Raw genomic sequence first — 27,854 nt, 5'->3', positions numbered from 1 at the left:
TGCTACGGCTGTCAACACGGGCGAGACACGAAACATTCCAGGGTCCGTCCCTAGTAGAAGGAGAGTTTCCAGCCACGCGCCGCCACAGCCACGCGCCGATGAAGCCGCTTCTGCCTCTCGGGTCGAGCTTCTCGCGGCGCGCGTGGAAGCGATGCTCTGTTTGCGCTTGGAACCAAAAAAGCCACCTTCAATACGTACATGAGGATCATCCGGTCGCATCGCAGATTCTGATTTAACCCGCAACGCGGCTTTCACCCTCCGAATCGGTGGCTGTACGACTTGCTCCCGCCGTCCACAAACGATGGTCACCGCCTTTTAACCTGTCACAACCGTGCTGAACGAGCCACATGCATACGCTTCCTTCGCAGGTAGGGCTCCCCTGAATACCCCAACCTCAAGCTGTCTGTGACATCAACCACGGTTGCTGTAAAAGCGTCGGCGTCTATTGTTCAAACATCAGCTGCTGTCATCCAAGAGAAGACTGCGCACCAGATCCGCTTGAAATTAACGTCAAACACGTCGTTTGAGGGCTCTCGCATCTTATAGCACGACACCCAATGGACGTTTTTAGGCGACGCGGACCCGCGTGGTGTGGCGCACGCAGTAGGTTCCGGGCGCCAACGCACTCTGTCGCAGGCCAAGAACCTAATCTCCACTTACATGTGACAGGCTACGAAGTTTGACTCTCCGCAGGATTCGTCGTTTTTGTGCATCCAGCTACTTGCTCGACTGTATGGCCATGGCCATCGATACCGCGAGCAGAGAGGGGAGTTTAATAAGAGCAAGCGAGAGCGTGCTTCCGCAGCGAAATCGCAGCTCATACACGACTTCGAACGCCCTCCTCGCCCTCGGCTCTATAAACACTCTCGATCCTGTCAAGAATTCCTGTACRCTTAGCTTAGCACTCCGCAGCTCGGTGATATCCTACAACAGAGAGCTGGCAGATAAAAATGTCCTCCCGCAGCGAGACAGCGGCTCAAATACTATAGTGCACGCGCTTTCATTCTGCCGCCTTTAGGAGATCGCAACGAGACTCTAGCTTATATGCTATCTCGGACGCCCTTTTAGCATTCCACTCCCGAGGAGGACTCTGTAGTGCTCTTCATCCTACGCGGATGAATTGTATAGCTAGCTAAGAAGTCCACAGTCCGACGGTCCTCCTGATGGAAGAAATATGCAAATAATCTCCGCTCGCAATGAAATCGCAGCTTACATGCCATCCCAAATATCTTTTCGAAGAATCCCGCCTTTTGGAAGGAATGTGCAGTGCTCTCGATCCAGTCGCGATGACCTGCATCGCCAAGCAACCAATGCACAGCTTCGTCGGCCTACGATAAAGAGAGATGGGAGGATTTCAGACGTCCATTGAGGCAAAATCATCTAAAAGCGCTATGTCAACAGGTAGGCCCTCCCCTCCCAGGCCTGCAGAGATCCCTTGGTCTCGCCGTAATTGCTGGCCAGCAGCCTGTATCCATCTCCAAGTAGCGCCTTCTGTGTCGCATTCAGCGGGACTTCCTCCCTCGAAAAGTTAAGTACTACCAGAGCTGTCTGACCATCTGCAGCCGTCTTCGAGTACGTAAAAGTGTGCGAATTTTCGTAATCGTGCAGTTCGAAGGCCCCAAACATGAACAACTCTCGATATTCCTTCCTCATCTCGATCCGAGCCTTCCAGAAATGCCAGATACTGTCGGTATCGATCTTCTGGGCCTCCACATTGAGCCAAGTATAGTTCGGATTGACGTTCATCCATGGCAGGTCGCTGCCCGTGAATCCACCATTAGGCTCGTTGCTCCATTGCTAGAGAATCGATCAGTGTAAGCCCTAAATTGTCAAGGGGATCTTCAGAAAAGCTTACCATGGGAGTGCGGGAGTTGTCCCTTCCGACCTTGAACACCCCAGAGATGGCTTTCTCGCGGGCGTTGGGATCATTGGGGTGGGCCTTGACGTAATCTTCAATGTAAATCAGGGCATCAGGATCACGGAACTCAGAAAAGTCCCAGGTTGCTGGCATGTTTAGCATGCCAATCTCCTGTCCTTGGTAGATGAATTCTGTGCCTGACAGCGTGGTCTGCAGTAGCGCGAGGAGCTTCCCAGCCTGACGCCAGTACTGTGGGTCACCGGTTGCATACCTGCTGATGCTTCGAGGCTGGTCGTGATTCTCCTGAAAGATGGTGCCCCAGGCATCAGTGTCTGTGATTAGTTGCTGGACCTTTTGTATTGCTGTTTTGAATGAGGGAAGGGTGTAGCTGTCGTCACCATCTGTGTAGTTCGACACCTCATGTTTCGCGAACTCATCGGGAGTGTCTGCGAAGCGGAAGGTTCCAAGTCAGTGATGTCTCAAGAGCTTCAATAGTTCGAATGCGCGGACGTACCGTTGTTTCCTAGTTTGATCACATCAAAGTCAAAGACCATGGACAGCTCGTTTTCGGCAGGCTTGACGTATCGAAGAAGTTCGTCATATGGCGTCAATGGCAGCTCTCCAACGAGCACCAGGTCCTTCTCGGGCGCGTCCCGAGCGATCTTTGCGCTCAATTCCTTGAGCCAGTCGTGCACCTTCGGCCCATTGATGTAGTATTTGCTTCCCGGTTGCCACTTTCCATCAACGGCAATCTCGGCATCCGGGAATGTTGTGTCCTTGCAATACCGGTTCGCTGGAAGCAGTCAGAATGTCTTTACTTTGCGTGAGGACAGATAGAACGCCACTCACCAGTGTCCACACGGAATCCGTCCACTCCGCGATCGAGCCAGAACTTGACGGCCGAGTCGTATACTGCTTCCCTCAGCTCCGGGTTTTCCCAATTGAGATCGGGTTGTGACTCGAGAAACAGGTGCAGATAGTATTGTCCCCTTGCGGGGACCCACGTCCACGCACTCCCTCCAAACGCCGCGCGCCAGTTCGTCGGCTCTTCTACCAATTCATCTCCAATCTTGTTACCTGGGCGTTTATCTCCCCATATATACCAGTCTTTCGTGTCTCCTTTATTCACGCTTTGTTCAAACCACTTGTGCTGGGTGGAGGTGTGTGTAATGACGAGATCTAGGAGGATACGCATACCTTTTTTGTGGACTTCGCTGATCAGCTGCTCCATGTCCTGGAGTGTGCCGAAACGCTGCTCGATGTCCTGGTAGTCAGAAATATCGTAGCCCCAGTCGTTCATTGGTGATTTATACGTCGGAGAGAGCCAGATGACATCAATGCCGAGATCTTTCAGGTAGTCTGTGCACACGTTATTGAGTGTATCTGGCAGCAACTGTCGGTCGTCGAACATACCTAGTTTGGAAATTATGCCTGGAATATCGCCGATGCCATCTATAGATGGCTCCGAGTTAGCAGTCGACTGAGCAAGGGCGAACTGTCCTGCACTGACCGCCATTGCTGTCTTTAAAGGACATGGGCCACACCTGGTAGCAGACCTGGCCTTTCCACCAAGGCCGCTCCTTGTCGTCTGCCGCCATGTTCGAGGTGGCGAAGGAGGCGGTGCTGCTGCTGGAGGAGATGGTCGTGCTTGTCGAGAAGATGTCGCTGTTGTTCGAAGAGGCCGTATCGAAGCTTGATGCWATAGAGGCTGCTTCGAAAAGAGACCCATTTCCTTTTTCCGCTCCGCGATCGGCTCCATGTCCTGTGTCGCCCACTGCGCACTCTGCAAATCCCAGATCGAGGGGCGCCATGTRAATGAAGGAGGGGTAAGTTTCGAGATATACTTGTTCGATGTTCAATGGGACAGCTGCGTTGATTCTGAAAGATGAATGTAATTTTCTTGTGCGCTGATGTTGAGGGAAGGAAGAGAAAGGGGAAGGCGCAAAGGCTATGGGTAGGCGATCATGTATTGGCCATCGTGACTGAAGATGGCAGAGCATGAAGACAGACCCACCTGATGGCATCCTATGCCAGCCTGTTGTCGGTTGCCTTGGGCAGCTGTTTGCTCGAGCACGAGTCGTCCACGACCTTCGGCTGTGCTGCCATGAGCAGGGCCTTCCGATTCGATCGGGATGTTGAAGATTGTTTGATTACTGGTACACGATCAAGGAACCATTCACTATGTATACTTCTGTGTCGTATTAACAATCTTGGCTTACCAGCATGGTGGGCATGCGGTTGAGATTGGTGGCCAGATCGTAGTTGTTGAAAGAGGAAAGCTGGCGAAGTATAAAGGACGCGTTATAATAGCTGAAATGTGTGTGCTAGGGTGTTCCAGGTTCGCCCACAACTTCGCTGCGCGAATTGAAAGAGTACTTGATACAAAGAAATACTCCGTATATGTATAGCGAGCAAACGGATGAAAATGTTGCAAGTTGTGGTTGTAAAGKGAAGCTTGGATGACGCGAATTTCGCGCGCTGGCGTCACTAGCGCGCTTTCGCGTCGCTGTTGGCAACGACGAATGACGAAACATCGGAACATCGGAACAGTGCACAGGGACCGAAAGACAACGACGTTGACACCGGAGGTTCAGCAGACACACCTAGCCATCTAAACACATAGGTATTACACATCGACTACCTTTCAGTATGGCCCCAAAACGCCGCACTACCACTCCACGGAATGCGACCCGACAGCAATCCACAATCTCCTTCGCTGGCAAGAGCAAAATCACCAAACCATCAACACCAAAGAGCAACAAGGCAGCGCAAAAAGATGCGGCGCTCCTAGACGAAATTGTAAACACGGAGCTAGAGCCAACGACCGACGAGAAAGCAATCGCTGAGCAGGTCAAGGAAGAGGTGCAGACGCTCGAAGACCCTCTCCATGCGAAGTCAACTACCGCAGAGGACGTACTTGGCGGACGAGCAGAGCAGAGCGAAGTGGGAGCCGTCGGCGGCACAGGATCGGGCTGGATCGGTGATGAGGAGTCCACAGCGAGGAAAACGTCAGCAGCTCAAATTAACAAGTACTGGCGGCAGAAGGAGGCAGAGCGGAAGGCTCCAAGGATCCACCAGGAGGATCTCAGCATGCACGAGAAGATACTGCGAGAGTGGGACATGAGTGGGCAATACGGAGTAAGTTGTGTGCGTAGACTTGAAGAATCGTGCTAACATGCGAGAAGCCCTGTATTGGCATCGCTCGCCTGAAGCGCTGGAAGCGCGCCAACATGCTTGGCCTCAATCCTCCGATTGAGGTTCTAGCTGTGCTTCTCAAGGRGATGGATGGGGGCGAAATCAAGTCACAGCGAGCTTATGTCGACGAATTGATGAGCTCGCGGTTTATCGAGACCTGAGGCTTCATGGGTAGCGGATCACATTATGGGTAGCGCGGCGTTCATGGGCGTTTTGCTTATTACCAGACAACTTCGAAATGAAGTCACGGGCACCAGAGAATCTCTGCTGAATGTGGGCAGATGATCTACGAGTACGCATTGCGGCATCATTTGAGCCGGAACGTCGATTGTGAGAGTGGCGATTCGTTTTCCATTTTCGAGCAGAGTCCCAGCACTGTTGAGCGAGAATATCTCTCATATTCATTCGATGCCATGCCATGATTAAACGATCTCGTTCGTGACTCTTGCAACAACTGTCTGCAAGCAGAGCTCATAGAGGCAGGAAACCCCATGAAAGTAGGACACGCAGCGCAGGAGAGTAATGACTCCAAAGAGAGAGCAATGTAAACGCCAGATTGGTTTATCGTCCTCATTCCGTCCGCTATACATACAGCGCGTACAACTTCTAAACATTGCCAGTCTCCAATCGACTTTCCGAACGCCTTAAATGCCCCAGGTGTGTTATTTCTGTGGATGCCCGTCTAGAACTTCATCATACAAGTGACATCTGCCGCGATCTCCTATACCGGCAGGATTAACATCACTTGAAGTCATTCGCGTTGCCACTCAGCAGTAGCCCGATGATCAAACCGAACAGACCCAGGACGGATGAGAAGATCTCGATGACCAGAACCTTGACGAATCTTCACATTGTCAGCAGATGGTCGATCTAGCGTGCAGCTTGATTCCCACTCACAAGCTTGGATCCGCTGCATCAGCCAGCGCGGCGCTGGATCCGTTGATGCCCACACTGACACCGCAGATTAGATTGCACATCCCAACAAGTAGTCCAGACCAGAATAGAGCGAATCCCGTGAAGTAATTTCCAGCGGCATGAATAGCCTCTCCCGAGACAGGCGTCAGCTTAGCAGAGAATACAATGCTCATGATGACTCCGTAAATGGCGACAACTTCGCAGAAGATGATGGAGATCAAGTTCTTTGTCCGGATCCTCGGTGCCTTGACACCTCCTCCGAGAATGGATGTGCCTGTGATGAAGATTCCCCTAAACGCCATCGTCTTGTCTCAGCTTCATTTCTTATGCTCTTTGCGTCGTCGTTCACTGACCATGCCGCTCCGATTACTGATAGGCCAATGCAAAGACCGATCCCCGCAGATGCCCATGCGTAGGGCGATATCGATTCGAGGAAGGCTCCGACGTTGAATGCTTCTCCCTCGCCTTGGAAGAGCATGTCTGCAATCGCCATTAGCTCCTGTCTCCTACTATGCAGAGTGGATGGCGTACATAAACCAATTATGGCCAGTGTCGAACCTGCACCATAGGTGCCATATGTGAGACCGCCCATGATGGCTTGTGAAGGGTAGGGTGTTGACGTCGGATGGAAATGATCGTGAAAGTGAGGTCGAATCCGTGACAGCATGTGCTGAGGTTCGAGCGGGATCAGCCGAGAACGCCGCAAACATGTCCACGTCTTCCGTCGCTATCCACCCTCCACTGGACATCCTCACACCGGCCGACAACCTCACACGTCGTCGTGTTCCCCCAGATCGTCTAGTCAAGAAGCACTATCCCGCTGTATTTCCGCAACTCTCCGTCGCCCGCTCTCGAAGATGGCGCAACCGGCGACGCCGCAGGGCTTCTACGAGCTCTACAGAGGCACTTCGTATGCATGCTGCGTCTGATCTCCTCATAGATCGTCACTGATCGGGCAATGTAGCATCGGCGTCGCTCTCGCAGATACGCTTGACGATCTCATCAGCAGCCGTCGTATCGAGCCGCAGCTGGCGATGCGCATCATGGCCAACTTCGACCAGCACATCGCCTCCGTTCTCGGTGAAAAGGTCAAGGCGCGAATGACCTTCAAGGTACGCATGAGTGTCCTTCGATTTTGAAGACTTAGCAAAGCCCGGTGCGGTTACTAAACTAGGGTAGGGTCACCTCGACGTGTATAGGTTCTGCGACGAAGTCTGGACATTCATCATCAAGGACGTCAATTTCAAACTCGACAACAACACACAACAGCTTCATGCGGACAAGATCAAGATTGTGGCTTGTCAGTCGAAGGTCGCGGAGAAGACTTAGGAGGATCCTTGCCGACCGAAGAAGCATGCGCCACGAGCCAGACCGCCACGAGAGCCCACAAATCAGGCGACTGGGCCCGAGATCGTACCTTTGCATCTATACCACAATACTCTCCATAATGGAGTCTCTGGCCAAAATGAACCAAATCGCATCATACGCGAACTTGATATCAAACGCGAGCCGGGCATCGAAAGCGGATCAGATATCAAACGCGAACCAGATACCGAACGCGGACCACATATCAAACGTGAACCAGACATCAAACGCGAGCCGGTGATCGACCGGGAGCCAATCATCAAACAGGAGCCACGCATCAAACAGGAGCCACGCATCAAGCAGGAGCCACATATCAAACAGGAGCCACGAATCAAACAGGAGCCGGTCCTCAACCGTAAGCCCGTAGTGAGAAAGGAGCATGACTGAGGGGCTGCGTTACTCAGATGTGCTTTCTAGCGCTCACAAGAATGGCAAAGTGAAGCTTTCGGGGATGTATCTCACGATGCCCATTCAGTATAGTCAAAAGTGTACGCTATCGTTGGGCCCCGTTGGCACAAAATAGACTACTTGAATTTTCGTTGTGACAGTGACCTTACGCTGATATTGACCAAAAGCCAAGAAAGTAGTCTAGAAAGCACATTCAATGAATCAATTTGCTCATTCCAGAGATGTCGTCTGTTGATTGTGTTTGCCTCTCCCATCTTTGGGTTGCGTACTAAAGCTCGACGGTGTCGATCCTCCAGATACCTAGGTATGATTGCAGGATAGTTGAGAAAGCAAGTTTGTTGTACATGGTCAAATTGTGGGTGTTCCTGCTGGAAGACAATGTGCAACAATCTCAGTTGTAGACTCATGGGCTGCGGAACTCGTGGGACGCCCCGAGCAAGACGTTCGTGGATTGACCTCCTTACAACGACCTCACCTAAAGTACCTCCTGGTTACAACCAACTCGGACCGCCAGCCATCATGTCCACACAGCCCAAAACGCAATGGCTCTTCTACGCAATCGCATCCGGAGGCTGCGCGGCTCTTAACGGAGTTTTCGCGAAGCTCACGACGACATCTCTGACAACCTCATGGGCAACCGGAATCTCGCATCTCTTTGGACTAGATGAGCCCAGCGTGATCGTGGAATTCCTCATCAGAGGCGTGAGAAAGAAAATCCATACGAAGCCAATCGAACGCGCCATCTGACATTTTGACAGTTCTTCTTTTTGATGAATTTGGCTTTCAATGGTTGTTATCTTCCTTCATATGCACCTAAGCTCAAGCTATACTAACACACTTCCTCTCCCAGCCGTAATGTGGGGACTTTTCACGCGTGCTTTGACTCTTGCGAGTAGCACAGTACGAGTGAGCGTAATCAACACCAGCGCCAACTTCTTCCTTACTGCTTTGCTCGGCGCCGTGATCTTCACAGAGTCATTACCTGGTAAATCCAAGCTGTACACAGATCACTGGACCACGACATCTGACAACTATCTAGGACTCTGGTGGTTAGGTGCCGTAATGTTAGTCATCGGATCCGTCATCATTGGACGACGAGAAGAACCTGGCAAGGAAGWTCAAGTTGGTGGAGGGACAGAGCCCGTTGTTGGAGGGGGATCTATAAACCTGGACTATACGGATGAGCCGGATGCTCCTCCGCCTAGTGTGCGTGCTCCCCCAAAAAGTAGCGGCGAAGCAACTTACGAGGAGAGTAGCGATATCGAGTTGGTGAACCCAAGCAGCAAAGCCGGAGGCGGCACCGCAAGTAGATGAAGAATCTACTCCCAGTTTGACACACGGCTCTAGCTCACGTAAATTCACCTATCATACCGGTCACATTCAGCCTGTCCCAGCGCCAGCAGCCTCAGTGTGACATTCGGACCAGGCAACGTCACGAGAGTCGATTCTGTACAAACTACGACTACTTATACAAGAAACCCGATCAGCGTCTCCAGCATCTCTCTCGTGTCTTCATCGTCCTCGAGACCTTTCCTTTGCTCGTCGAGTGACTTGCGGATATTGTTGAAGAGGTCCTCATCAACGGAAAGCGCTTGCACTTTCTTTTTCACGACTTGATCCTCCGCGATGAGCCACGCGAGGATGACATCAATCGTCTGTAGGCAGAACAAGCCGCYGTCCAAACGGCGCGAGAACCACTCATCAGCACGCTCCTCGCTCTCCTCTGCGGAGAGCGTTKATTGCTCATGGGCGATGTTCTTGTCAACGACTGCCACCTTTCGAGCGTAGTCCTTGCGCAGCTGAAGCAGCTTCGCCACCTTCTCGTAATCCTTTTCGGCGAACTTGGCAAGTGTTCGTATTCTCGCCGGCGATTCTCCAGCAAGAAAACGCAGCAACGCAGCCGATATGCCCAAGATGTGTTCTGTTACCGTACTATCGGCCTTCTTCATGAACATCGAGAAGATTGGTTTGAGACCCGCAGCTTCAACCACCCTTTCGCAGACGTTTGCAGAAGAAGACYCACGTTGCGAGCCCACTGCGTGATCTAGAACGCGTAGTGCTCGTTGAGAGATATTTTTCGTGCCTTCCTTCAGCATAATGAGGCATAGCTMCACTCCTTCCGCTTCGACGAACTTGCTCTTGCCTTCTGGCTCGTCGACAACACATGTCAACGCATCAAACAAGTTCTCCGCAAATTCTTCCTCGTGGCTGTCCTTTGGTGGGTCGCGTTTTCGATATGCGGCAAGTAGCTGGAGAAAAAGATCGACGCCATCGATGTCCTCAGCTAGCCGCCTTCGCAGCGGCACTGAACTCTGCAGGAGCACTTGAAGCACTTCTGCAGCGTACTGCTTGTTTTGGCCGACAGGCTTTTCTGCCTTTTTCGCGCGGTTACACAACCACAGCAGCACTTTCTCCTGGCCAATCTTCTCCGCTACGGATTGCTGGCTAGCAAGGTTCTCCAGCACCGACAGACTGTGATAGACTCCGCTTCGATCACTCTCGTTATCCTCATCCAGTCGTGCCAGATTGCTCATGAGTAGGTCAAGAAGATCGGCATCGAGCATTGCACCAGCGAGAGCACTCCATTGATCCGGCCCAGCTTCCACGTCCTCGTCCAGTAATTCAGAGAGTATCTCAATCGCGCCGATCGCAATGTCCGTGTTTTCATGCGCCAACAATCCGACCAGACTCGCGACCGAGTTGGACTCTGCGAATTCAACATATAGCTCAGGGTGTTCACTCAGCAAGCTCCAGCTCTTGATCTCCGCATCCAAGTCTGCTTCAGAATCGATGAACTTTGCCGGATCGTTCTCGTATCGTGCTCTGAGTTGCGCGTTCTTCACCACCTTCTTCTCGAAGCTCGTCGCTAGCCGCCGTAGCCATGCCGAATCGATAATTTCCTCTTTGAGATCTTCTCCATCCTGCTCATCCAAATAGTCCAATGCCTCTTCGCCGCCTTTGGTCACGCCGCTGCCAAAGAAGCGACCATCTTCGTCGTCATCTTCGTCATCCGGGGGTAGCTCTGGCCCAGCCTCTAAGTCGTCGTCCTCCGCGTCCTCTACTGTTGCGCCATTCGTGTGATTTGGTGATGAAGAGCTTGACAGTTTCGTGGCTTTGTACACTGCTTGTGCGTCTGGTGCCTCGAACTTGCGCTTGTGCGATGCAACTGACGCTCCTGGCTTCTTGAAGAGTTCATCGATGCTTGTCATGATGTCGTTTGCGATGTGTTAGTTCAACTTGCTGGAGGAAAGTATCGAGCAGGAACACGGACTTTGGAAGGTTTGACGAAAGCTTAAAAAGCCCGGGCAGCTTCCACTGCTCGGCTGCTCTGCGCACGACAACGTCAACGTACGCCATACCAGACTCTTCCGCGACTTTGACGAGGGAGAAGCAAGGCTCACAAAGTCTCGCGAGGCAACATGCGCTCAGGCTGACATGTCATCGGAACCGCGCTGAGTAATCTGCCTTTGACCGATTCAAGTACATTGTCCACATGRCAAACCCCGATACAACAGAACCACCTGCACCTTTGAGAGCTCGCAGCGTATAGCTAGCTATAGGCGAGCCGCTGCTTCGAACACCGCCACTTGCGCATTCTGGCGGGCTTCTGCAACTTGCCCACTATCATCGCATCGCAAAGCTGTGACCGTTCTCCTTCCGCATTCAACGCAGCCTGAACTTGTAGCGCGAATGCATTGGGCCATCGAGCAATCTCGCTCGGTATAGACACTTGGCAGGCTCCCTTGTTCGTGGCATGTTCCGTATTTGGATCGACGGGAGGCAAGAGCAGCGTGTAAACTACTCCTCGTGCGTCTTCGTAACAGACAAACAATGTAACCCAATTGGACCACTTTTGCAGCGAATCCAATGGTTCCGATCGCTGGCTAAAGGATCTAGCGTTCATAGTTACAACTCTCGCTAAAAACCTGGTTCGCGAGACGAGCTCGCGTGTCTCCCTCGAGGCGCAATTCGAAACGAGGCTTGGAAGTTGCCGCATCCTTCTCGTCGGACCTCTATCCGCAATCGCTAGCCAATTGCACCGGGCAAACACTGACGGCGACAGCTACCAAATCGAGAGCACACCATCGTCATGAAAGTTGGCCGACACATGCGTCAAATTCTGTCACATGAAGGYACCGATCGGATGAGATGAAAATTGATTACTACCTAGCCTGAGTACCGGACGCTACAATTCGATCCTTCTCACACAATACTTTCGGAGGTACCTAGTTTTGGAGGGTGGCGATATGCAGGCTCCGGATTGGCCCTGCAATACCAAGCAGCGTGAGACTGTGAGTCTCTGTGGATTTTTGGCACTCGAGCACTCTACTCCGTATACCATATTGCTGCGTTGCGAGCCATGTCTCGAAGATGTCATATCAAATCGAGCTTGTGATTCCGACTTGGCGCATAGAGACACGCTGAGTTACTGTAAGGTCTCTAGGCGCGCCGCAGCGGCACCTTCGGCGCGCCAACACGTTTGCCCCACGCTGAAGTCTGGACTTCTCCAAAGTCCAAAGTGCCGAAATGGGAAAACACTGTATTTGGAGTTTGAGCTAATCCGGCCGGATCTTCGTCTGCATCRGCATCCCGTCAAGTGTTTGGATTACACTTTTCACCAGGATCGTAAAAAAAGTAGGCGAAGGCGGTTACCTATCAGCCGAATTCGCCGACGGAAAAGAAGGAAAGAAAGCCGGCAGTTCTGCAACAGGTCCAGCGATGTCTCACGCGATCCCAGATCACAGCAGACGTCGCGGACTGCACTTTCCGGTTCAAGGCAACGGCCGGGGAGAAGGCCAATTAGGGGGTCGATTGTCACGCAGGAGTACTTTACGCTCCTATGACTCCTTTGTGGTAATGATTTACCGCGCTCGTACATCACGAGACGCGCTGCTATCGAGTCGACCACGATGTCTCGCCAACTTGCAATTGGTGCACATATAACATCGACCGGTGGCATCGAGCGGATCAACTGTAATAGTCACTGCAACTAGACTGGCACACAGCGGGCCGCGAGAAAGCAAAAAGTGAGCGAGCGAGCTTGAAGTTGGTATTGGGCCTGGCCAGACGCATCCAATAGATGATGACTTCGATTCGCGCTTGACCAATATACACCGAGCTGGTCGAAGCATCATTTTAGTGACTGCAATGACGACGCCGCGGTAATGACTTTGGTGAGACAAAATTACGCAGCAGCCCTGGAAGAGGAAAGCGTAAAATAATCTTGCTGTGCTCCGAATGCGCGGTTGTGCCGACGCGGCCTTGTCAATCAATGACATAACCTAATTTAGCATGACAGAAAGCCTACTGCGTGATGCCGAGGACATTTCACTGGTGGAAACGTATCACCTGAGCTAAAATCTTCCTGATGCGGATTGTGCTCAAATCTATCCCAGCAAGCTTGCGCCTGCTGTAAAAGGCTAGCAAGTCGGTGGCATCCCAGTCGCGGACACGCGGGTGTGCTGTGCTTGGCCAGGCTCGTCAGGGTTCATTTCTGCGGCACAGATGATGTGTTGACCTTTTGGGAGTACATGAGTACCGATCCATCCGCCATGGCCGATCGACCGCTTCCGTGCGACTCTTTGCGACCGAGCGGATATGGAGGCTATTCTATTCTACGGTGACCAGGACGAGGCAACCAGGCGGCAAGTTCGCTCTGTCGCTGCCCAATACTCCCATCGGATTGGACCCAGGAAGCGCAAAAAGTCCAAGTTGCCAAAGCAGACGGGACAGGAAAGCAAACGAGGCCACTACAAGAAGTTGGCAACGACTACATCTGATACTGGTGCATCTTCCTCGAAATCGCATCAAGATCATCCCTTCCAAACAGTGGTCTCTAGTCAGCAGTACGCCTCGCATGGTCAGGCGCAGGCGCAGGCAGAGTCAGATGTTGGCGGCTCGCTGGATGCCCAGCRGCGGATGCAGAGAGACCTCCAAATACGCAGAGAGTTGAGCGGGTCTGAGACATGCGCTTCGTCCAGCGAGGTCGGATCGGATCCAACTCTGTCCCCGCATACTCCACAGTTCGATCTGGTCCGAAGCACAGGTGCATCGCAATCACCGGACAAACCGCCGTCGGCTTACAGAAGATTACCTGCGTATACCTGGACAGAATATCCTCGCTATGTCGGCAATCAGAGTCCTGCGTCTCCCCCGAAGTTTACACCAACCAGCGCGATTGCTGCAAAACGGCGAACGTTGGAACTTCCCGATCCTGCAGGACTTAGCTTGCAACAAAACGCTCCGCGATCACACCCCATGGACACACCTCCAAGACTTGCTCATTCGCACTCAGAAGGCGCCTCCTCCGGTCACATGTCATCCCGAAACTCCCAGCGGATCAGCGACGGACATGCTATGTCGAAAGAGGAAACTGCATGGGGTCAAATTTCTTCTCCACCGCGATTGCAGGTCTTGAGATGCGCAACAGAAGCAAACGATGAACCGGGCGCCGGTGCAGCGCGATGGCGAAGTGGCACAGTCGGTGGTTTCAGTCAATCATGTCCTCCAGGTTGAGGCTGGGTGGCGGGTCAATAATCTTTGTCACATTGAAGTTGAGTATCTTACCACCTTGGGACTATCATTGGAATTACGCCTGCAATGCCACAAGGACTGTCTGCAAACGACAGAACGAGTATACCGTTCAATGGCAACCTAATCGGACTTTGCTGGCACGAACATAAGCACCCAACACATTGGTGTGTTGCGCCGAGCGAGCAGCGTGCCCCTCTGATGATGGAGATCGACGTCTATCCCGATTTGCCATTCATCACATGCTGGAGTGAATGGGACATACATTCGATGACGCGAACCTGATGCGGAAACGTGGGCAGCACCTCACAGTTGCAAATCAACCATTCGCGCTCATATGCGCACGCGCACGAAAAGCAAGAACAACGTTGCGTCACATTCTCGAGTGTGGGGCAGAAACCGTTGTGGGGCAGGGAAACGCAGATGGTTTGAGCCGTTGAGGAGACGGGCCATGCCTCTTGAATTCTCTGACGCATAGATTTCGATGAGTGGTCTGAATAGCTTTTTGCCCAGACGTGGGGGGTGGGCTCAGGGATGGGATCATGAGAACGACATATCGCTGTTGAGGCTTGAGTCTTGGGCGTCTTATCTGCGAGCGGGACCTGGGATTAGAAGTGATAGAATGAACAGACTTATGCCGCCGTGGCGTGGCCTTTTATACAGTCTTGTTCGTCTTTGAAGAATAGGTACTGTATATGTATATATATATATATATATATATGTGTGTGTAAACAAAACAGGAAACATCGTAAAGTCCTTCGTTACAGACACTTTCTGCATCCTCAGCATTTCGCATCATCTGCGGGTAGTACAGATATTTATGGTATGGTCTCTTGAGATGCTAAGATGACCTMTCCGAGACCTCACGCAACGCCGCGCTTGAAATGCTCTAATAACTTTCATTTCGCTAAGGGAAACTTCAGATACTTGTCACGAACTCATCGAAAGATCTCGCAAGGTATGCGGACACAAGCTTTCGCCAGTCCAGTTTCAAAGTATCGCCCCCAGCGCCAGAATCAATGCATCCATTGCCAAACCCGTGCCATGCTCGCCCGTGTAGGCTCACAAATTCACCAGGCGGCAAGCACATTTGGAAGACTTGCCAATCAGTCAATGCATCTGCCTGAACAGACTGATGCAATTTGACCAGAGCTCGCTCCCTACGGGTGCTGGGTTCCACGCATTGGAGAGAAAACTGTGCAGTCTCGAAGCCTTCACCCAAATCGATATGATGGAACTTGAAGATCATTTGCGCGTGGCCGCCCGGACGTAGCGGATACTCGCTTGCAAGAGATACGTGGATGCTGATCTTCAGAGTCGGGAGCAGCTCGTTACGAAATATGTCATTGGCGCAGACCATGGTGCGATGGTCCACCAGACGAAGCGCGTGGAATAGATCGTATGGCGGGACATGGCGGAGGATGGAGAGCCAGATTTCTGTTGGGAGGTCCCGAGACGCAGATCTCATAACGCCGGTGTTTGCGATCTTGACGAAGGTGATGATGTGCAAGTGCAAGCATCAGGGAGCGAGGTGAAGTATGATCGACTCGGTCGTTGCTGCTCCTGAGTTCCTTCCCCTCTTGTCCTGAAGCACCCCACAATCGCAGCCACATCCCACAGCCACTGTTCCATTCACATTGGTCAGAACAAACATCTCGAGTCACTACACTTGACAAGACACACTTTGCAAACATGGAGAATAGCGCTGGTGATTCAAAGGTGCGTTGTCACCTTCAAAAGCATTGCCCTCCTTTGAGAGGAGGATCGTGCTGACACCTCCCCAGACAGCAGTCGACTATCTCGATCCCACTAACGAGCCAGAGCCATCTACCGAGACTGGTTTGGGCTCTCACTTTGGCAGTTCGTTTGATCCATCTATGAAGAAGAATGCCACCAGACAGCAGCCTGCTCAGTCGGCACCACAAGCATCAGCGGCTGAGAAACTCTCAACCACGTCGTCCAGCATGACGACCGCGCAACTGCAGGCGGCCGCTGCCGAGGGTGATCCCAACAACTTGCAGAAGAAGAAGTAATGGTGAGCTGTGATCGATCTTCCAACATTCGAAGAATGTCGTTGACAACCCATAGGCAGTCGCGACAAAAATGCCATGTGGTTACAACAGCACACATCTCAGCACACAAGGAATCAATGTACTCCTGGCGGAATACACAAAGTTGCACTCAATGACTATGACGAGCCTGATATTTGAGTGACGATAGCTACTCTAGACTTTCAATGCCGGAATGACTTGATGGTTGTATGCTTTCATCTCTTCCCGCTTCGTTGTTTCCATGCGTTCGTCCATGCTTCGATCATGAACCTTTTCATAATCTTTCTCCACCCGCAACCTGGATCCCATAATCTGCATAAGGGAAAGCCTCCAGCGTAGAGAACAATCTCGCCCATCCATCTCCAACTTCTCCCGGTGCAGCACCATTCCCTCCTTCGGCCTCCTTCATCTCCCCCGTCAAGCCTGCAAGAACCTCATCCTCCCGTCCCTCGTATTCCTGCAACAAGCCTGGATGAGGACACCACACAACCTGCATCCCCGCTCTCCTCCCACTCTCCACACCTGGAACACTATCCTCAAACACCAAGCACTCCTCCGGTTTGACCTCTTCTTTTCCCTCTCTCTTCAATCGATCATTGATTGTCTTCAATGCAAGCAGATAGATATCCGGAGCCGGCTTGCCCCTCCCCTGTGCGATTCTCTCATCGTCCCCCAGCACTCTATGTTCCTCCTCAAAGACCTTGAAGTGCTGCTCCAAATGCTTCGTCTTGAGTTCGAAGTTCGCTTTATGTGAACTGGTTGCCAGTGCGATCTGTATGGCCGGAGTCGTGCGTTTTGCGAGGGTAGAGAGGAGCTCAGGGACCCCAGGGAGTGTCTTGCAGAACCCAAAGTGTTGCTTTTGATGAACGTTGACTTTGGCAATCATCTCCTCGCGGGAGATGGGAAGTTGAGCCCAATCCATGAAGATCTTGCCAGCCTGCGGATCGTCAGTGGGAGTGGTCTACCGAAGTGGGTGTTGACGGCCATACCGTAGGACCAGGTCTGCCTTGCATCTGCGCCTTGATGTTCCATGGTAGATCCGGCTTTCCATATTCTCGCAGCACTGCATTCGTGCAGATAGTATATTTGTCCTCGGAGTCGATCAACAGGCCGTCCATGTCGAAGAGACAGGCCCGAATTGCGGGGACCCTGGATGCAACCTGTGCATCAGCTGTGAGCGCCGGTGATGAGGTCAATTTGGGCAGTAGACTCACTGTTTCGAGGGCGCCATTGTTGGAATGGCTTGTTTGGTGTGTGTGTGTGTAACAAGAAGCAGTGGTGCATGCACGATGAGATGGGGAGAAAGATGCAGCGGGGCGATTGAGTTTACATCATCATACCTAAATCCGAAAGAACGATATAAAATATCCATCTCGTCTCACCCGCCATTAGTCTGGCAATATGCAAATCAACGCCCAAGTCCGTAACAAAGGGTATCTTTCCGCTTCAAATGCAAGAATGTTCTTGCTTGCCTTGACCTCCTCGCATGCTACGCTTCGATTCCATATCGATCTCTCATGTATCCAAAGCGGTCGACCTCATTCCACCATTTGCTCACGATGTTGCGTCTCCTCCAAGGTTTTCAACTTGATGAATTGGGTTTCTTATAAATTTGTCGTTGAGCTCTTCCGCTTCACTGCAGATGCAACGCCTTCTTCGTGTTCTCATAAACAACATAAGTCTATGGACACGGGTCAGCAAACTCCACAATCGATAAACATTCTCGCATGATAGACTTACGATTGACACCGACGGAACGACTTTGAACAGATTCGGAGTCAGACCCTTGAACAAACCCCTTACTCCCTCTCCTTTCAGTGTCTGTCGCGTGACATCCATAATGCCGGTGTAGGTTCGTGGATGGCCTGGTGTACCCTGACTCTGCAGCCTAGTACGCAGCAGATTGATGGGGTAAACCGCACTCGCACCAATAGCCCCACTGAAGCCACCCATCAGCGCGAGATAGAAGTTACCCGGGAGAGCATCCTCGTCATGCTTTATCGTGGGATCCAATCGTCGGCTTCTCGCCACCATCTTCTTCTTCAGCGTCTCAAACACGCTCAGGTCAATGGCCGCGTAGGGAAACATTCCTATCAAGCCCATAGGGAGAMCGCGGTAGAAGGCCTGAATGCCGCCATTTCGCCACATCTTTCCAGCCGTGGACATGATGAGACGATTGCCCGTCTCACCGCCTGCGATGGTCGAGCACTGCATCTGGAACTTGAGCGTATCAAGCGGATAGACGGCCGCTTGTGCTACCATTCCAGCCATGCCACCGGCTACGAACATGGATGTAGGCTTGATACGTTTCGGGTCGTTGTGGCCCTCTAAACCAGCGATTGCACGTTTGGAGGCCTGGTGTTCTTCGTTAGCCCAGTCGCAATGTCGAAGGAGAGAATACAGATCTTACCTCGTACGCGCCAAATTTGACGGATGATTCCGGCATGACTTTTATAACGTTGAGGCCATTTCCTGTCACGTTCAATCAGTCCCGTATTGCTCGGCATCTACTTCACGTCGAACTCACCAGCAAACAGACTACGAATGCCGCCCGCGGYCCACAACTCATTCCATGCCAACATCAGCGTCCTAGCACCATGCTTGGTCGCAGCGAGAGGTCGACCCTTCTTGGCAAGCCGTACGGCATCGTCTGCATTGCCCGTCTGCGCGATCAGGTACACTTTGAGCCTGTCGAGTGGCGCGGTCAGGGTTCTAGAGGTAATACCGCTGAGACCTCCGGCCGCAAAGTAGCCTACATGGGGCACGAAGTCTATCAGCTTGACGTTCTTCTTGCCTTCATCCTGCGATTGCTGTCCATCGGACGTCACATCCGGAGCTTTCGCGTTGTCTTCTTTCCGACGGGCTGGCTTAAGCGGCATGTAGGGGTCGTCGTCGGTGGTGTTGTCGTCGTCAACACCGGGAAAGTGTAGCTGTGGCCGACTCTCACTGCCTTCCCACATGGATATAGGCGTGGCCTGGCTGGTCGTATCGTGGTGGTCCACCAAAGGTCGTTTGGCCGGTTCAACAAGCTGGGTAACTGCGCCGAACAGCGCATTTTTTAGAAAAGCGAGAACCGTACCTAACCCTTGTAGAGCCTCGTCGCTCATATGAACATCGCCTTCGGCGGAAATCTTCGAGGTAGATTGGTAATAGGAGAAAATGGCCTTGAGGCCGGGTGCGTTGGTAGGAATGAAGAGCAGGAAATCTACCCAGCTTCCGTTAGCCCTCTCTTCCACGCAAATGTGTTTGAGGAGTCTGTTTCTCCATGGTGTAGTGCCTACCCCGCCATTCGCTGAAGTCGATGGTGCCATCGTGGTCCTTGTCGATGTAGTTGAAGAAACGTTCTAATCGTGCGTTGGATACAGCCACGCCAGCTCTTTCAAAGGCAGCAGAAAGCTCCTTCTTCTCCAGTTTTCCACTAGAGTCACGGTCGATGGCTTGGAACAACTGCCATAGTTCCTTTTCCGTCTGCGTACAGAAGCGGCAGAACTCTTTGTAGCTGATACGGCCGTCGTGGTCGATGTCACACGCGCGTAGCATGTCTTTGATGAGGGCGTCGGCATCCTTAAGGGCTGTGTTTGATAAATTGATCAGCGATTCGTCAAAGATATCTTGAAGAACCAGCTGCTGGAATGTTGGGATAATGGATGGGAGGCTCACGGTGCTGCATCTTCTCTAGTCCTTGCTTCAAGTCGGCATAGTCCAAGCTGCCGGTACGGCGCACGTCGAGCCTGCGCCATAGCTGCTGAAGTCGCTGCTCCCGCTGTGCTTGGCTCTCGCCGTCCATAGCCGCCAATCGCAAGGGCACTGTGCTATCTCGCCCGCATTGCGGGTGATCGGGAGGCCCGACCGGAGTATAGGGGGTCCTGGAGCGATTCTATGGCGGAGGAACGGCGTCGTATGACAGTATGTATCGCGACTGTAGAAGATGTGACAGGTGGTGCGGGTAGTGCCGGGAGAGGAGGTGTGTGTCTTGTGCAGCTCGCGGGCGTCGGGTTCGCGCAGGTCCAACAAATTAGAAGAAATGTGTAGCGATAGTAGATGGTGGTCCGGCAGACTGCACGCGTTCGCGGTTCCGAATCTGCACTTGTCCGTGTTTAAGAACGATGGAGACACCGTGAACCACCACGACGGACGAGATCTGTTGCTGCTGCTGAAGCTTTCTGTCCAATGACATAGTTTGCTGACTTGACAGGTACCCACTCGCTTGGCTAAACTTCCATCTACCGCAAAGACCGATCGCTTCCGACCCCCCTATTGCTATTGCTGTTAACATTGTTCACCGCCGAAGATAGGGAACAGAAGAGGTATCTTTTCAAACTTCATTGACCATATCTAAAGACCTTCGCCGTTACATCATCCTGTTGCCTGGCGTCACTGCGACGACCCTCTATCGGTTCCCGGATAACATTCAACTCGTATGGGCAAGCCAGGAACCCTGGCATCGGCCTTCTTGTAAGCTCGACTCGATCTCGCCTGTATATGCTCGTCCGACCCTCGACGGTGCCCGGTACAGCTGATGAATCGAAGACGCCAATAATGCCGTCTCTTCAAGCAAACCGCTGGGCCTCCCAATGTAGGATGTGTTGCGTGAGAAGGCAACCCAATGAACCCAGGATCTCGAGGGTTTACGGGTCGGTCATTGGTGCCAGAGTGAAGGCATCAACAAGGAGGTCAAGACATTCCACCGTCTTCTGCATGCATCTCTTCTCAATCACTCTCACCCAGCACTCCCCTTCCCACTGCTCAACCACCAAACCAACACAACAAACCACAGCATCAACGCAATGGGATTGAACAGAAACAACACAACTGGTGTCGGCCTCATCAATGCCATGACCACACTTTGTGCAGATTYTCCTCTCCAAATCTCAAACTTCTTCATTCGTGTTTCTAGTCTTCTCGCAAAATCATCCAACGTGAGATTGTTCTCGGTATTGTACCAGCCAGGAGAATCTTTGCTGGATCTTCTTGAGCTTCCTGGTCTGGATCGCGGTGTAGAAGCTCCAGACAGAGTGGGGGATGGAGGGGCGGAGCCGAACGTAGCGAGCGTTGGGAGAGAGATTGAAGAGGAAAAGCTTCGAGTGAGACGTGTGAGAGAGCTGTGTTGTCGTTCGGGTAGGAGTGAGATCTCGGTGGCTGTACGGCCGTTCAGGACCAGAGACAGCGTATTCATCTTGGTGTATATCTCCGATGAGCAATGCGGATCAACAGCCTTCCCTTCGATCAATATGTATTTAGCAGATGTACACGAGATATCCCTCGCAAAGATATGTGAGTCACTTAGAACTCTTCGACCTCCGAACAGCGTCATATATGAGTGCAGCCTTTATCTACGACCCAGCATTTACCTCTCACTCATTACCGCAAAATCGGCAACATAGCGGGGATATCTGCGTGGTTGGGTACATAGGACATGGTTGTGGGTGCAGCCCCACCTACGATTCGCTGTTCGTTCGTGCGAGGTCTTGCCGTTCCTGGAAAATTTGACCAATCAAAGTGAATGATTCCGCACGAGGAACATATATAGGCGTCGGGGAGTAAGCATGACTCTGCGACAGGTCAGATGAACGGAATCAAGAGCTATGATTCCGTCGTAAATACACGTCGATCAGTTTCGGTGATGAAGTGGCGAGGCTGACTGTCCTACTTTTGTGATGATACAGTGCTCGGCGTTGACTGCTGATCAGGCGCCATAGCTACTGGTAGTGCACGTTGCCGTTGGTACAAAGCTCCGTCATTGCTCGCATGTGCTATCACGACCTTCTGCTTGCTAGCGATCATTACTGGGGACTGGTTCCCGGAATTCTTCCTGTCCTTCAGGATAGGGCAGCTATCGCTAGGCCCCTCCAGGCGGCCAGTCCTTGAAACCAGCATCGTCTCCATCACGGTTGGTCAAGTATCCAAACACGTCCGGGCGATGTAGGATATATTCAGGCACATCCTTGTTCTTCTCAACCCGCGCATACTTCTCGCCAACCCGGGCGAACAGATCCTGGCCTTTCCTGACCCGCCCCACTATCGTCTTTTCGTTCCTATTGGCTTCTGTGTTCCAAGGGGTGTGACTGAACGAAGCCATCTTATCCTTCATAGCCTCCAGCGTGGAGAAACAGCTCGAGCAATGCCATCCGGCATTTCTCATATATCCGCTTTCCCACCACCGTCTCCACCAGCTTCCTCCAATTCCATTTCTCAGGAAGTTTGGCGAAATCGTGRCTTCTTTCCCTCGGAACGTCGTGGCCTGCGGATGTGGCCACTGCGGTCCAATATGCTCCCATTGGAAACTGTAATAATAAAAGCGACTCTGCAAGGTCAACCTCTCTGGGAATTGACAGTGTTTCAAGACATCCACGGTCTCAGGTTTGGGAACTTCATCAACATCAGAAACAATAATGACATCCACTCCTTCCCTCGCCTGCTCCATTGGAAAAGCGCTGTAGAATAATGAATTCCGCAAGAAGTCCTCATGCTGCCAGGTGCTCGTGCCGATTTCTGGACCAGGGTCCTCGACCACTTTGTGCACGATCTTTTCGTGAAATTCCGCGAATCTAGACCAGTTCTCTTTTAGATGAAGAGGTTTGGGCTTCCCTGTGAACGTCGTCGCTGATTCCACGATGACAAAATAGTCTACGTATGGAGCAAGGGTGTTCAGGCGGATCTCCAACCAGTCCAGTTCGGAGGAGAAGAGGAAGAGGTCAAAGACCTTTCGTTTGCCTTCCTCTCCATCGGGATGTTGGAACTGATGATAGCCATGTGCTTTGCAAATGTCTGTTTCTTCGTAATCCGCCGTGGGAGGAGAATGGCCATACAAGTTTGTGTAGCTCCAGGGTAATTGTGCTGCGGCTGTCTGGCGATTCCGCAATATGAACAGCAGGAGTAAGGTTGTTGAGATTGCTGCAGTGGTAAGGAGCATATTTCGCCGCGGACGCGAATAGTTTCGAGCCATAACGACTATATTCTKATAATTCTGTCCCGCCTTTCGACAGTGTAAGAAAGAAATATCGGGATGTCCAGAGCCAGGGGAATCGCGGATATCATGCTGCAAAATTGTACCGTGCTGTCAGTTCATGATGCTCTCGGCATTGGCATGATGGATGGTCGCTGTCAGTCAGATACCATCGAAGATGTCATGAAGACAAGATGAAAGGAGAACGTTTGCGTGGTCGAAACCAAGGAGCTGGACTGCATTTGGATATGATCGTTGTAAGGTTTAGGGTATCCGATTTGTCGGAGGCGGCTCGCTCCTCCCTTCGCGTGGAGATTTGATGGTGGGGGCAAGGGTGTTAAATGCAGATGCGCGCCGCCGTCGCCGAGGCCCATGTCGAGCATACTGCTCAGGTCTGATGAGTCGGCCAGTCGAGTAGGAGTAGCTTACATGTACTCTACAGACTGAGGAGATGCATGTCGGATATGTTCTACCTAGTGGTGTTGGTCGTCAGATGTCAGGATCGCAACGCGGAATTCGCCCGCTGCTGAGCTTTTGATTGCTTCACTTCCAACAGTCTCAAGCTCTGTATATTCAACAACATCCGATATCATAAAATGGCCGACGCTTCTGAGTCGGGCAGCTCAACGCCCAACACGTCTCGATGGACTTCTCAGGCGCATGCCGTCGAAGATCGGCTGAAAGAAGAGACAATTGGACTCGTAACGCTCGATGACTTCCGCAAGAGACGCGCAGAAGCTCTGGAAGCTGCGCAAGATGTCGGCGGCAGCGGCGCAACGACACCGGAAGGGCGGTAAGGACCATCGTGTTGTTGGTATTTATTTGAACGGGTGCTGACGACCCCAGCACAGTGAGACGGCCGCTCCAAGCGCATTCAAGAAGCGGAAGAAGGGCGTGAAGAAGGGCATCCTATCCTTCAACGACGAAGAAGCGGATGCCGAGACCGATGAGACCGACACCAATACGGCGCGGTCCAACACACCTGCCGAGAACAGCAACTCAGACTCGGTGCAGCCATTCAAGAAGCGTGGTCTGCGCCCAAACGCAACTGTTGCACACCAGCCAAAAGCTCTCACAAAGTCCGCCTTGCTGAAGGAAGCGCAGTTGAAGGAGGCTCTCAGAAAGGAGTACACCCAGATTCAGGAGGCTGTGAAAGCGACGGAATTTGTGCTGCCTTTTGTGTTCTACGATGGAAAGAACGCGCCTGGCGGTATGTGCCGGATGAAGAAAGGTGATCATATCTGGTTGTTCCTGGAGCGGGCGAGGAAGGTCGGAGCCGACAGGGCAGACAAGAGTCGGCGCGATTGGGCGAGAATATCCGTGGACGACCTGATGCTGGTCAAGGGTGATATCATCATTCCTCAGGTAGGACATTCGTTTCTAGAGAGATTCATGGCTTGCTGCGTTGCTGACCTTTGATCCAGCACCAGGATTTCTATTACTTTATTATCAACCATACGGTTGGTTATCTTGGGCCATTATTCGTCTATTCCTCCGAGCCGACACCCGCAACACCAAAGAATCTTTTGCCTTCGTCGACGGAACGTAAGGATGAAGAAGTGCAAGCGGGGCTCATGACAGCTGCAGAACGGCGGCAGCAAGCTGCGGCTGCGGCTGTGGTCGGTCTTGACGATTCAGAGCTGGAAGGCTTCAACGACGATCCGAACTTGACGAAAGTGGTCGATCGCCGGTGGTACGAGCGCAACAAGCACATCTACCCTGCGAGTAGCTGGGAGGAGTTTGACGAGAAGAGGGACTACTCGACCGGTGTGAGAAAAGACAAGGACGGAAACAACATGTTTTTCTCCAGGGCAAGGTGATCTGGCATTCGGCGGGACTGATCAGGCATCAGCATGGACTTCCCGGGTTACGATCTGCATTGATGTCTGGATCTTGCAATCTTTCATCAATCAAATTGAATGTGCAAGTCTACGCCCTTGACGCGCAGCTTCCGCACACTTCGATTATGACGGGCGCCAATCAGTGGTCGGCAGAGATGCACAGCCGATTGCAGTCTGCTATGCCGACGGGAGACTGGGTTCGAAACACTTAGGTGAGAGAGGGGACACGGGGAGGCAGAGCAAAAGTCTGCGGGATTCCAAAGGATAAAACAACCAGGCTGTTTGCAGRCGTCTTACCGAGCGAGTCCCGGGGGTACTGGCTGGCGTTGGAGGATGAACAGTGAGATGTCGATAAGATATCGACGGTTTGAAGATGCTCTGTCAACCGGGCGTCAAATGCCAATAACCAGATGAAGTCAGCTATCTGGGCAAGCGAGTAGTTAGGACATGTTACCGCCTTCCTATAGTTCAATACGCCTCGCTACTCGTGATGAACCCAGGCGCCTTCTCAGGTGTCTCTCATGGAGCATGCTCACGATCATCGAGCAAGAATTTGGAGGAAACTGCAGGGATCTTACTAATCTGTCGCCGTCAAACTCCAACTAAACTTGGGCTCCTCCTAATTCTGCAACAAACATGACAAGCCGCTTTCAGAAAGAGCTAGATGTGGCATGCATCGCTGTGCAGCACTGCGCAGTCCTGACGCAACGTCTACAACGAGAGACTCTCAGCCAAGATGAACAGGTTGAGAAAGGTGACCTGTCACCCGTGACGATTGGGGACTTTTCCGCGCAAGCTCTCCTCACTTCTGCCACTCATTGTGCTTTTCCAGACGACCGCTTCTTAGCTGAAGAATCTGCCGATGACCTGAGGAGCAATGCATCACTGCTGGACCACGTTTGGAATCTGGTAGAATCAGTGGCGCCTGCCTTCAAGGAAACCTCGCTCTCAACACCTTCRTCGAAGGATGAGGTGCTTGATCTCATCGATTTAGGTGGCAAGAATGAAAACAGCAAAGACGGCAGACTGTGGGTCTTCGATCCGATTGATGGCACAGCGAGCTTCCTGCGAGGCCAGCAGTACGCCATCAACTGTGCCTTCCTTGTTGATGGCAAGGAAGAGATTGGCATTATTGGGTGCCCGAATGTATTGATCGACTCTGATACGATCAGTGAAGATGCCGTAGACTCAGAAGGACTCGGTGTCATGATCTTCGCGGTCCGCGGAGAAGGTACTTGGGTGCGGCCGATGCAGAATGATGGCAAACTTGCGGCTGCAAAACGCATCCCACGCCATGGTGAGGACGCCAAACTGGAGAGTCTGAAATGGTCGGACTGTTCAGCCTATACGTCGACAATTCTCCCGCTTCACCAGCAGGTTGCGGCAAAGCTGGGGACTTCTTGGCCGGGTGTTGACCTTTTCAGCTCGTTGATGAAATATGCAGCGCTGGGTCTAGGACGATCGGATTTGGTGGTTCGAATCTTCAAGTACACAAGCTGGCGGAGCAATATGTACGTATCACATGTATGATGATGCTCATAGGTAGTTGTGCTAACACGATTTGAGGTGGGATCATGCAGGTGGTGTTCTCATATTCGAGGAGGTCGGCGGGAAAGTCACTGATCTGGATGGAAACTCCATCGACTTTACGCAAGGGCGTAAGATGGCTGCGAGTAAGCTCATATCTTTCTACCGCAGTTGTATGTCTCGTGCTGATCATCATAACACAGATTATGGACTGGTCTGCGCACCGAGCAGTGTTCACGCACATGTTCTCGAGCTGGCCCGTCAGGTCATCGAGGCACACGTCCAGGCAAACGGACCAATGCCTGTGAGAAAGTAGCTTTGGGGTGGGGTCTCACTCCGCTGCGCTTATACACGGCAAGATACCAGGAGCTCTGAAGAAATATCGTAGCTTAGCAAAGGATTATAGACTTGACGATCAATGACTCTGACTTTTCCATTCCGTTCAAGCAATGCCGCCCTACCTGTAGCAGGCAAAAATCTTGTATTTTCTGCAAAAGCGACAGCACGATCGAGAAGACATCAGTCGATAAAACATTCGATCCTCCGTATTTGACTCTCCGTAAATCTGTTGCTTTTTGTGCTTGTACCCTACCTGTTCGGGAGCGTTGTCGTCGATTCACCACAGGGAGAGGCGGCAACTCTCAGTTTCACCGGGCCTGGGTCATTTTTTGCGTTGAAGCTATGGTCGAGCACTTTACTGCCGAGGAGCTTCACCATACGAAGACGCTCACAAGAAGTTTGGCCGTCTATAGGCAGAGAGTAGCTACACGGGAGTCTATAAGCCGGCGCATGAAAATAGATATCTCTTTTTGGTCGTGCTTGGTCTTCTACAGCGGCTCAACCCTAATACTACCCCAACCCTAACTTCACCACCATAGCACCCTGTTCATCCAGCGAGTTATCACTGGTTTCTGAAAGGCCCAGCTCCATGAAGATAATAGTCACCATGTAATATCCGCCGCTGGCTCGTGCGATACAATTTGCGAGCCATGTCCAATGTTGTAGATTTGGCTCGACAGAAGGTCGGTAGATTCAGAAATGGCAGGAAGCTCGGACGTTGATGCATTCCCTCTCCGAGAGACAGGACAATTCGAGACGACGAGTCCTACCTGTCAGCTCTACTTGACCCCATTGTGTTCTGTGGTAACTTGATGCCTGCCGGGCTAGTAGGCAATCAGGATTGGACCTGCGACCCCCGTCAGGCACTGWTCCGCAGC

General features: G+C 52.1%; 14 protein-coding genes; 7 read left to right on the top strand and 7 right to left on the bottom strand.

Moving 5' to 3' along the window:
* Positions 1-1,389: 1,389 nt before the first annotated feature.
* Positions 1,390-3,669, bottom strand: RCC_09757 (related to alpha-amylase; the record flags this gene model as incomplete). XM_023774996.1 has 6 exons in its annotated part: positions 1,390-1,797; positions 1,856-2,304; positions 2,373-2,651; positions 2,708-3,217; positions 3,272-3,310; positions 3,369-3,669. The coding sequence occupies 6 exons, from the start codon at positions 3,667-3,669 to the stop codon at positions 1,390-1,392; spliced, it is 1,986 nt and encodes a 661-aa protein (XP_023630764.1).
* An 838-nt stretch (positions 3,670-4,507) lies between these two features.
* Positions 4,508-5,214, top strand: RCC_09756 (related to DNA polymerase delta subunit 4; the record flags this gene model as incomplete). XM_023774995.1 has 2 exons in its annotated part: positions 4,508-4,996; positions 5,044-5,214. The coding sequence occupies 2 exons, from the start codon at positions 4,508-4,510 to the stop codon at positions 5,212-5,214; spliced, it is 660 nt and encodes a 219-aa protein (XP_023630763.1).
* Positions 5,215-5,794: 580 nt separating this feature from the next.
* Positions 5,795-6,560, bottom strand: RCC_09755 (probable vacuolar ATP synthase 22 kDa proteolipid subunit; the record flags this gene model as incomplete). XM_023774994.1 has 4 exons in its annotated part: positions 5,795-5,897; positions 5,951-6,259; positions 6,322-6,448; positions 6,500-6,560. The coding sequence occupies 4 exons, from the start codon at positions 6,558-6,560 to the stop codon at positions 5,795-5,797; spliced, it is 600 nt and encodes a 199-aa protein (XP_023630762.1).
* A 265-nt stretch (positions 6,561-6,825) lies between these two features.
* On the top strand, positions 6,826-7,297 carry RCC_09754 (probable TFIIA subunit [transcription initiation factor]; the record flags this gene model as incomplete). XM_023774993.1 has 3 exons in its annotated part: positions 6,826-6,878; positions 6,933-7,080; positions 7,148-7,297. The coding sequence occupies 3 exons, from the start codon at positions 6,826-6,828 to the stop codon at positions 7,295-7,297; spliced, it is 351 nt and encodes a 116-aa protein (XP_023630761.1).
* A 963-nt stretch (positions 7,298-8,260) lies between these two features.
* RCC_09753 (uncharacterized protein) lies at positions 8,261-9,051 on the top strand (the record flags this gene model as incomplete). XM_023774992.1 has 5 exons in its annotated part: positions 8,261-8,443; positions 8,500-8,530; positions 8,592-8,726; positions 8,781-8,947; positions 8,998-9,051. The coding sequence occupies 5 exons, from the start codon at positions 8,261-8,263 to the stop codon at positions 9,049-9,051; spliced, it is 570 nt and encodes a 189-aa protein (XP_023630760.1).
* Positions 9,052-9,207: 156 nt separating this feature from the next.
* On the bottom strand, positions 9,208-10,950 carry RCC_09752 (related to nuclear associated protein; the record flags this gene model as incomplete). Its single annotated transcript, XM_023774991.1, has 1 exon — positions 9,208-10,950. The coding sequence occupies one exon, from the start codon at positions 10,948-10,950 to the stop codon at positions 9,208-9,210; it is 1,743 nt and encodes a 580-aa protein (XP_023630759.1).
* A 2,389-nt stretch (positions 10,951-13,339) lies between these two features.
* On the top strand, positions 13,340-14,257 carry RCC_09751 (uncharacterized protein; the record flags this gene model as incomplete). Its single annotated transcript, XM_023774990.1, has 1 exon — positions 13,340-14,257. The coding sequence occupies one exon, from the start codon at positions 13,340-13,342 to the stop codon at positions 14,255-14,257; it is 918 nt and encodes a 305-aa protein (XP_023630758.1).
* Positions 14,258-15,191: 934 nt separating this feature from the next.
* Positions 15,192-15,632, bottom strand: RCC_09750 (uncharacterized protein; the record flags this gene model as incomplete). Its single annotated transcript, XM_023774989.1, has 1 exon — positions 15,192-15,632. One exon carries the CDS (start codon positions 15,630-15,632, stop codon positions 15,192-15,194), a length of 441 nt encoding a protein of 146 aa, XP_023630757.1.
* Positions 15,633-15,964: 332 nt separating this feature from the next.
* Positions 15,965-16,305, top strand: RCC_09749 (uncharacterized protein; the record flags this gene model as incomplete). XM_023774988.1 has 2 exons in its annotated part: positions 15,965-15,991; positions 16,057-16,305. 2 exons carry the CDS (start codon positions 15,965-15,967, stop codon positions 16,303-16,305), a joined length of 276 nt encoding a protein of 91 aa, XP_023630756.1.
* Positions 16,306-16,597: 292 nt separating this feature from the next.
* On the bottom strand, positions 16,598-17,554 carry RCC_09748 (probable haloacid-halidohydrolase and related hydrolases; the record flags this gene model as incomplete). XM_023774987.1 has 3 exons in its annotated part: positions 16,598-17,260; positions 17,313-17,472; positions 17,538-17,554. 3 exons carry the CDS (start codon positions 17,552-17,554, stop codon positions 16,598-16,600), a joined length of 840 nt encoding a protein of 279 aa, XP_023630755.1.
* Positions 17,555-17,956: 402 nt separating this feature from the next.
* On the bottom strand, positions 17,957-20,110 carry RCC_09747 (related to calcium dependent mitochondrial carrier protein, putative; the record flags this gene model as incomplete). XM_023774986.1 has 6 exons in its annotated part: positions 17,957-18,004; positions 18,064-18,678; positions 18,734-18,795; positions 18,851-19,528; positions 19,605-19,895; positions 19,984-20,110. The coding sequence occupies 6 exons, from the start codon at positions 20,108-20,110 to the stop codon at positions 17,957-17,959; spliced, it is 1,821 nt and encodes a 606-aa protein (XP_023630754.1).
* A 2,052-nt stretch (positions 20,111-22,162) lies between these two features.
* On the bottom strand, positions 22,163-23,236 carry RCC_09746 (related to beta-1,4-mannosyl-glycoprotein 4-beta-N-acetylglucosaminyltransferase; the record flags this gene model as incomplete). The annotated part of the gene is made up of 1 exon (XM_023774985.1): positions 22,163-23,236. One exon carries the CDS (start codon positions 23,234-23,236, stop codon positions 22,163-22,165), a length of 1,074 nt encoding a protein of 357 aa, XP_023630753.1.
* Positions 23,237-23,865: 629 nt separating this feature from the next.
* On the top strand, positions 23,866-25,089 carry RCC_09745 (related to XAP-5 protein; the record flags this gene model as incomplete). XM_023774984.1 has 3 exons in its annotated part: positions 23,866-24,062; positions 24,121-24,634; positions 24,694-25,089. 3 exons carry the CDS (start codon positions 23,866-23,868, stop codon positions 25,087-25,089), a joined length of 1,107 nt encoding a protein of 368 aa, XP_023630752.1.
* A 657-nt stretch (positions 25,090-25,746) lies between these two features.
* RCC_09744 (related to myo-inositol-1(or 4)-monophosphatase) lies at positions 25,747-26,953 on the top strand (the record flags this gene model as incomplete). XM_023774983.1 has 3 exons in its annotated part: positions 25,747-26,621; positions 26,677-26,783; positions 26,841-26,953. 3 exons carry the CDS (start codon positions 25,747-25,749, stop codon positions 26,951-26,953), a joined length of 1,095 nt encoding a protein of 364 aa, XP_023630751.1.
* Between the last annotated feature and the right edge of the window lie 901 nt (positions 26,954-27,854).

The sequence above is a fragment of the Ramularia collo-cygni genome, assembly GCF_900074925.1.
Source record: "Ramularia collo-cygni strain URUG2 genome assembly, contig: RCC_scaffold19, whole genome shotgun sequence".
Classification (NCBI taxonomy): Eukaryota; Fungi; Ascomycota; class Dothideomycetes; order Mycosphaerellales; family Mycosphaerellaceae; genus Ramularia; species Ramularia collo-cygni.
The sequence above is the reverse complement of the archived record's forward strand: the minus strand, read 5'-3'. Positions and strand labels throughout refer to the sequence as shown.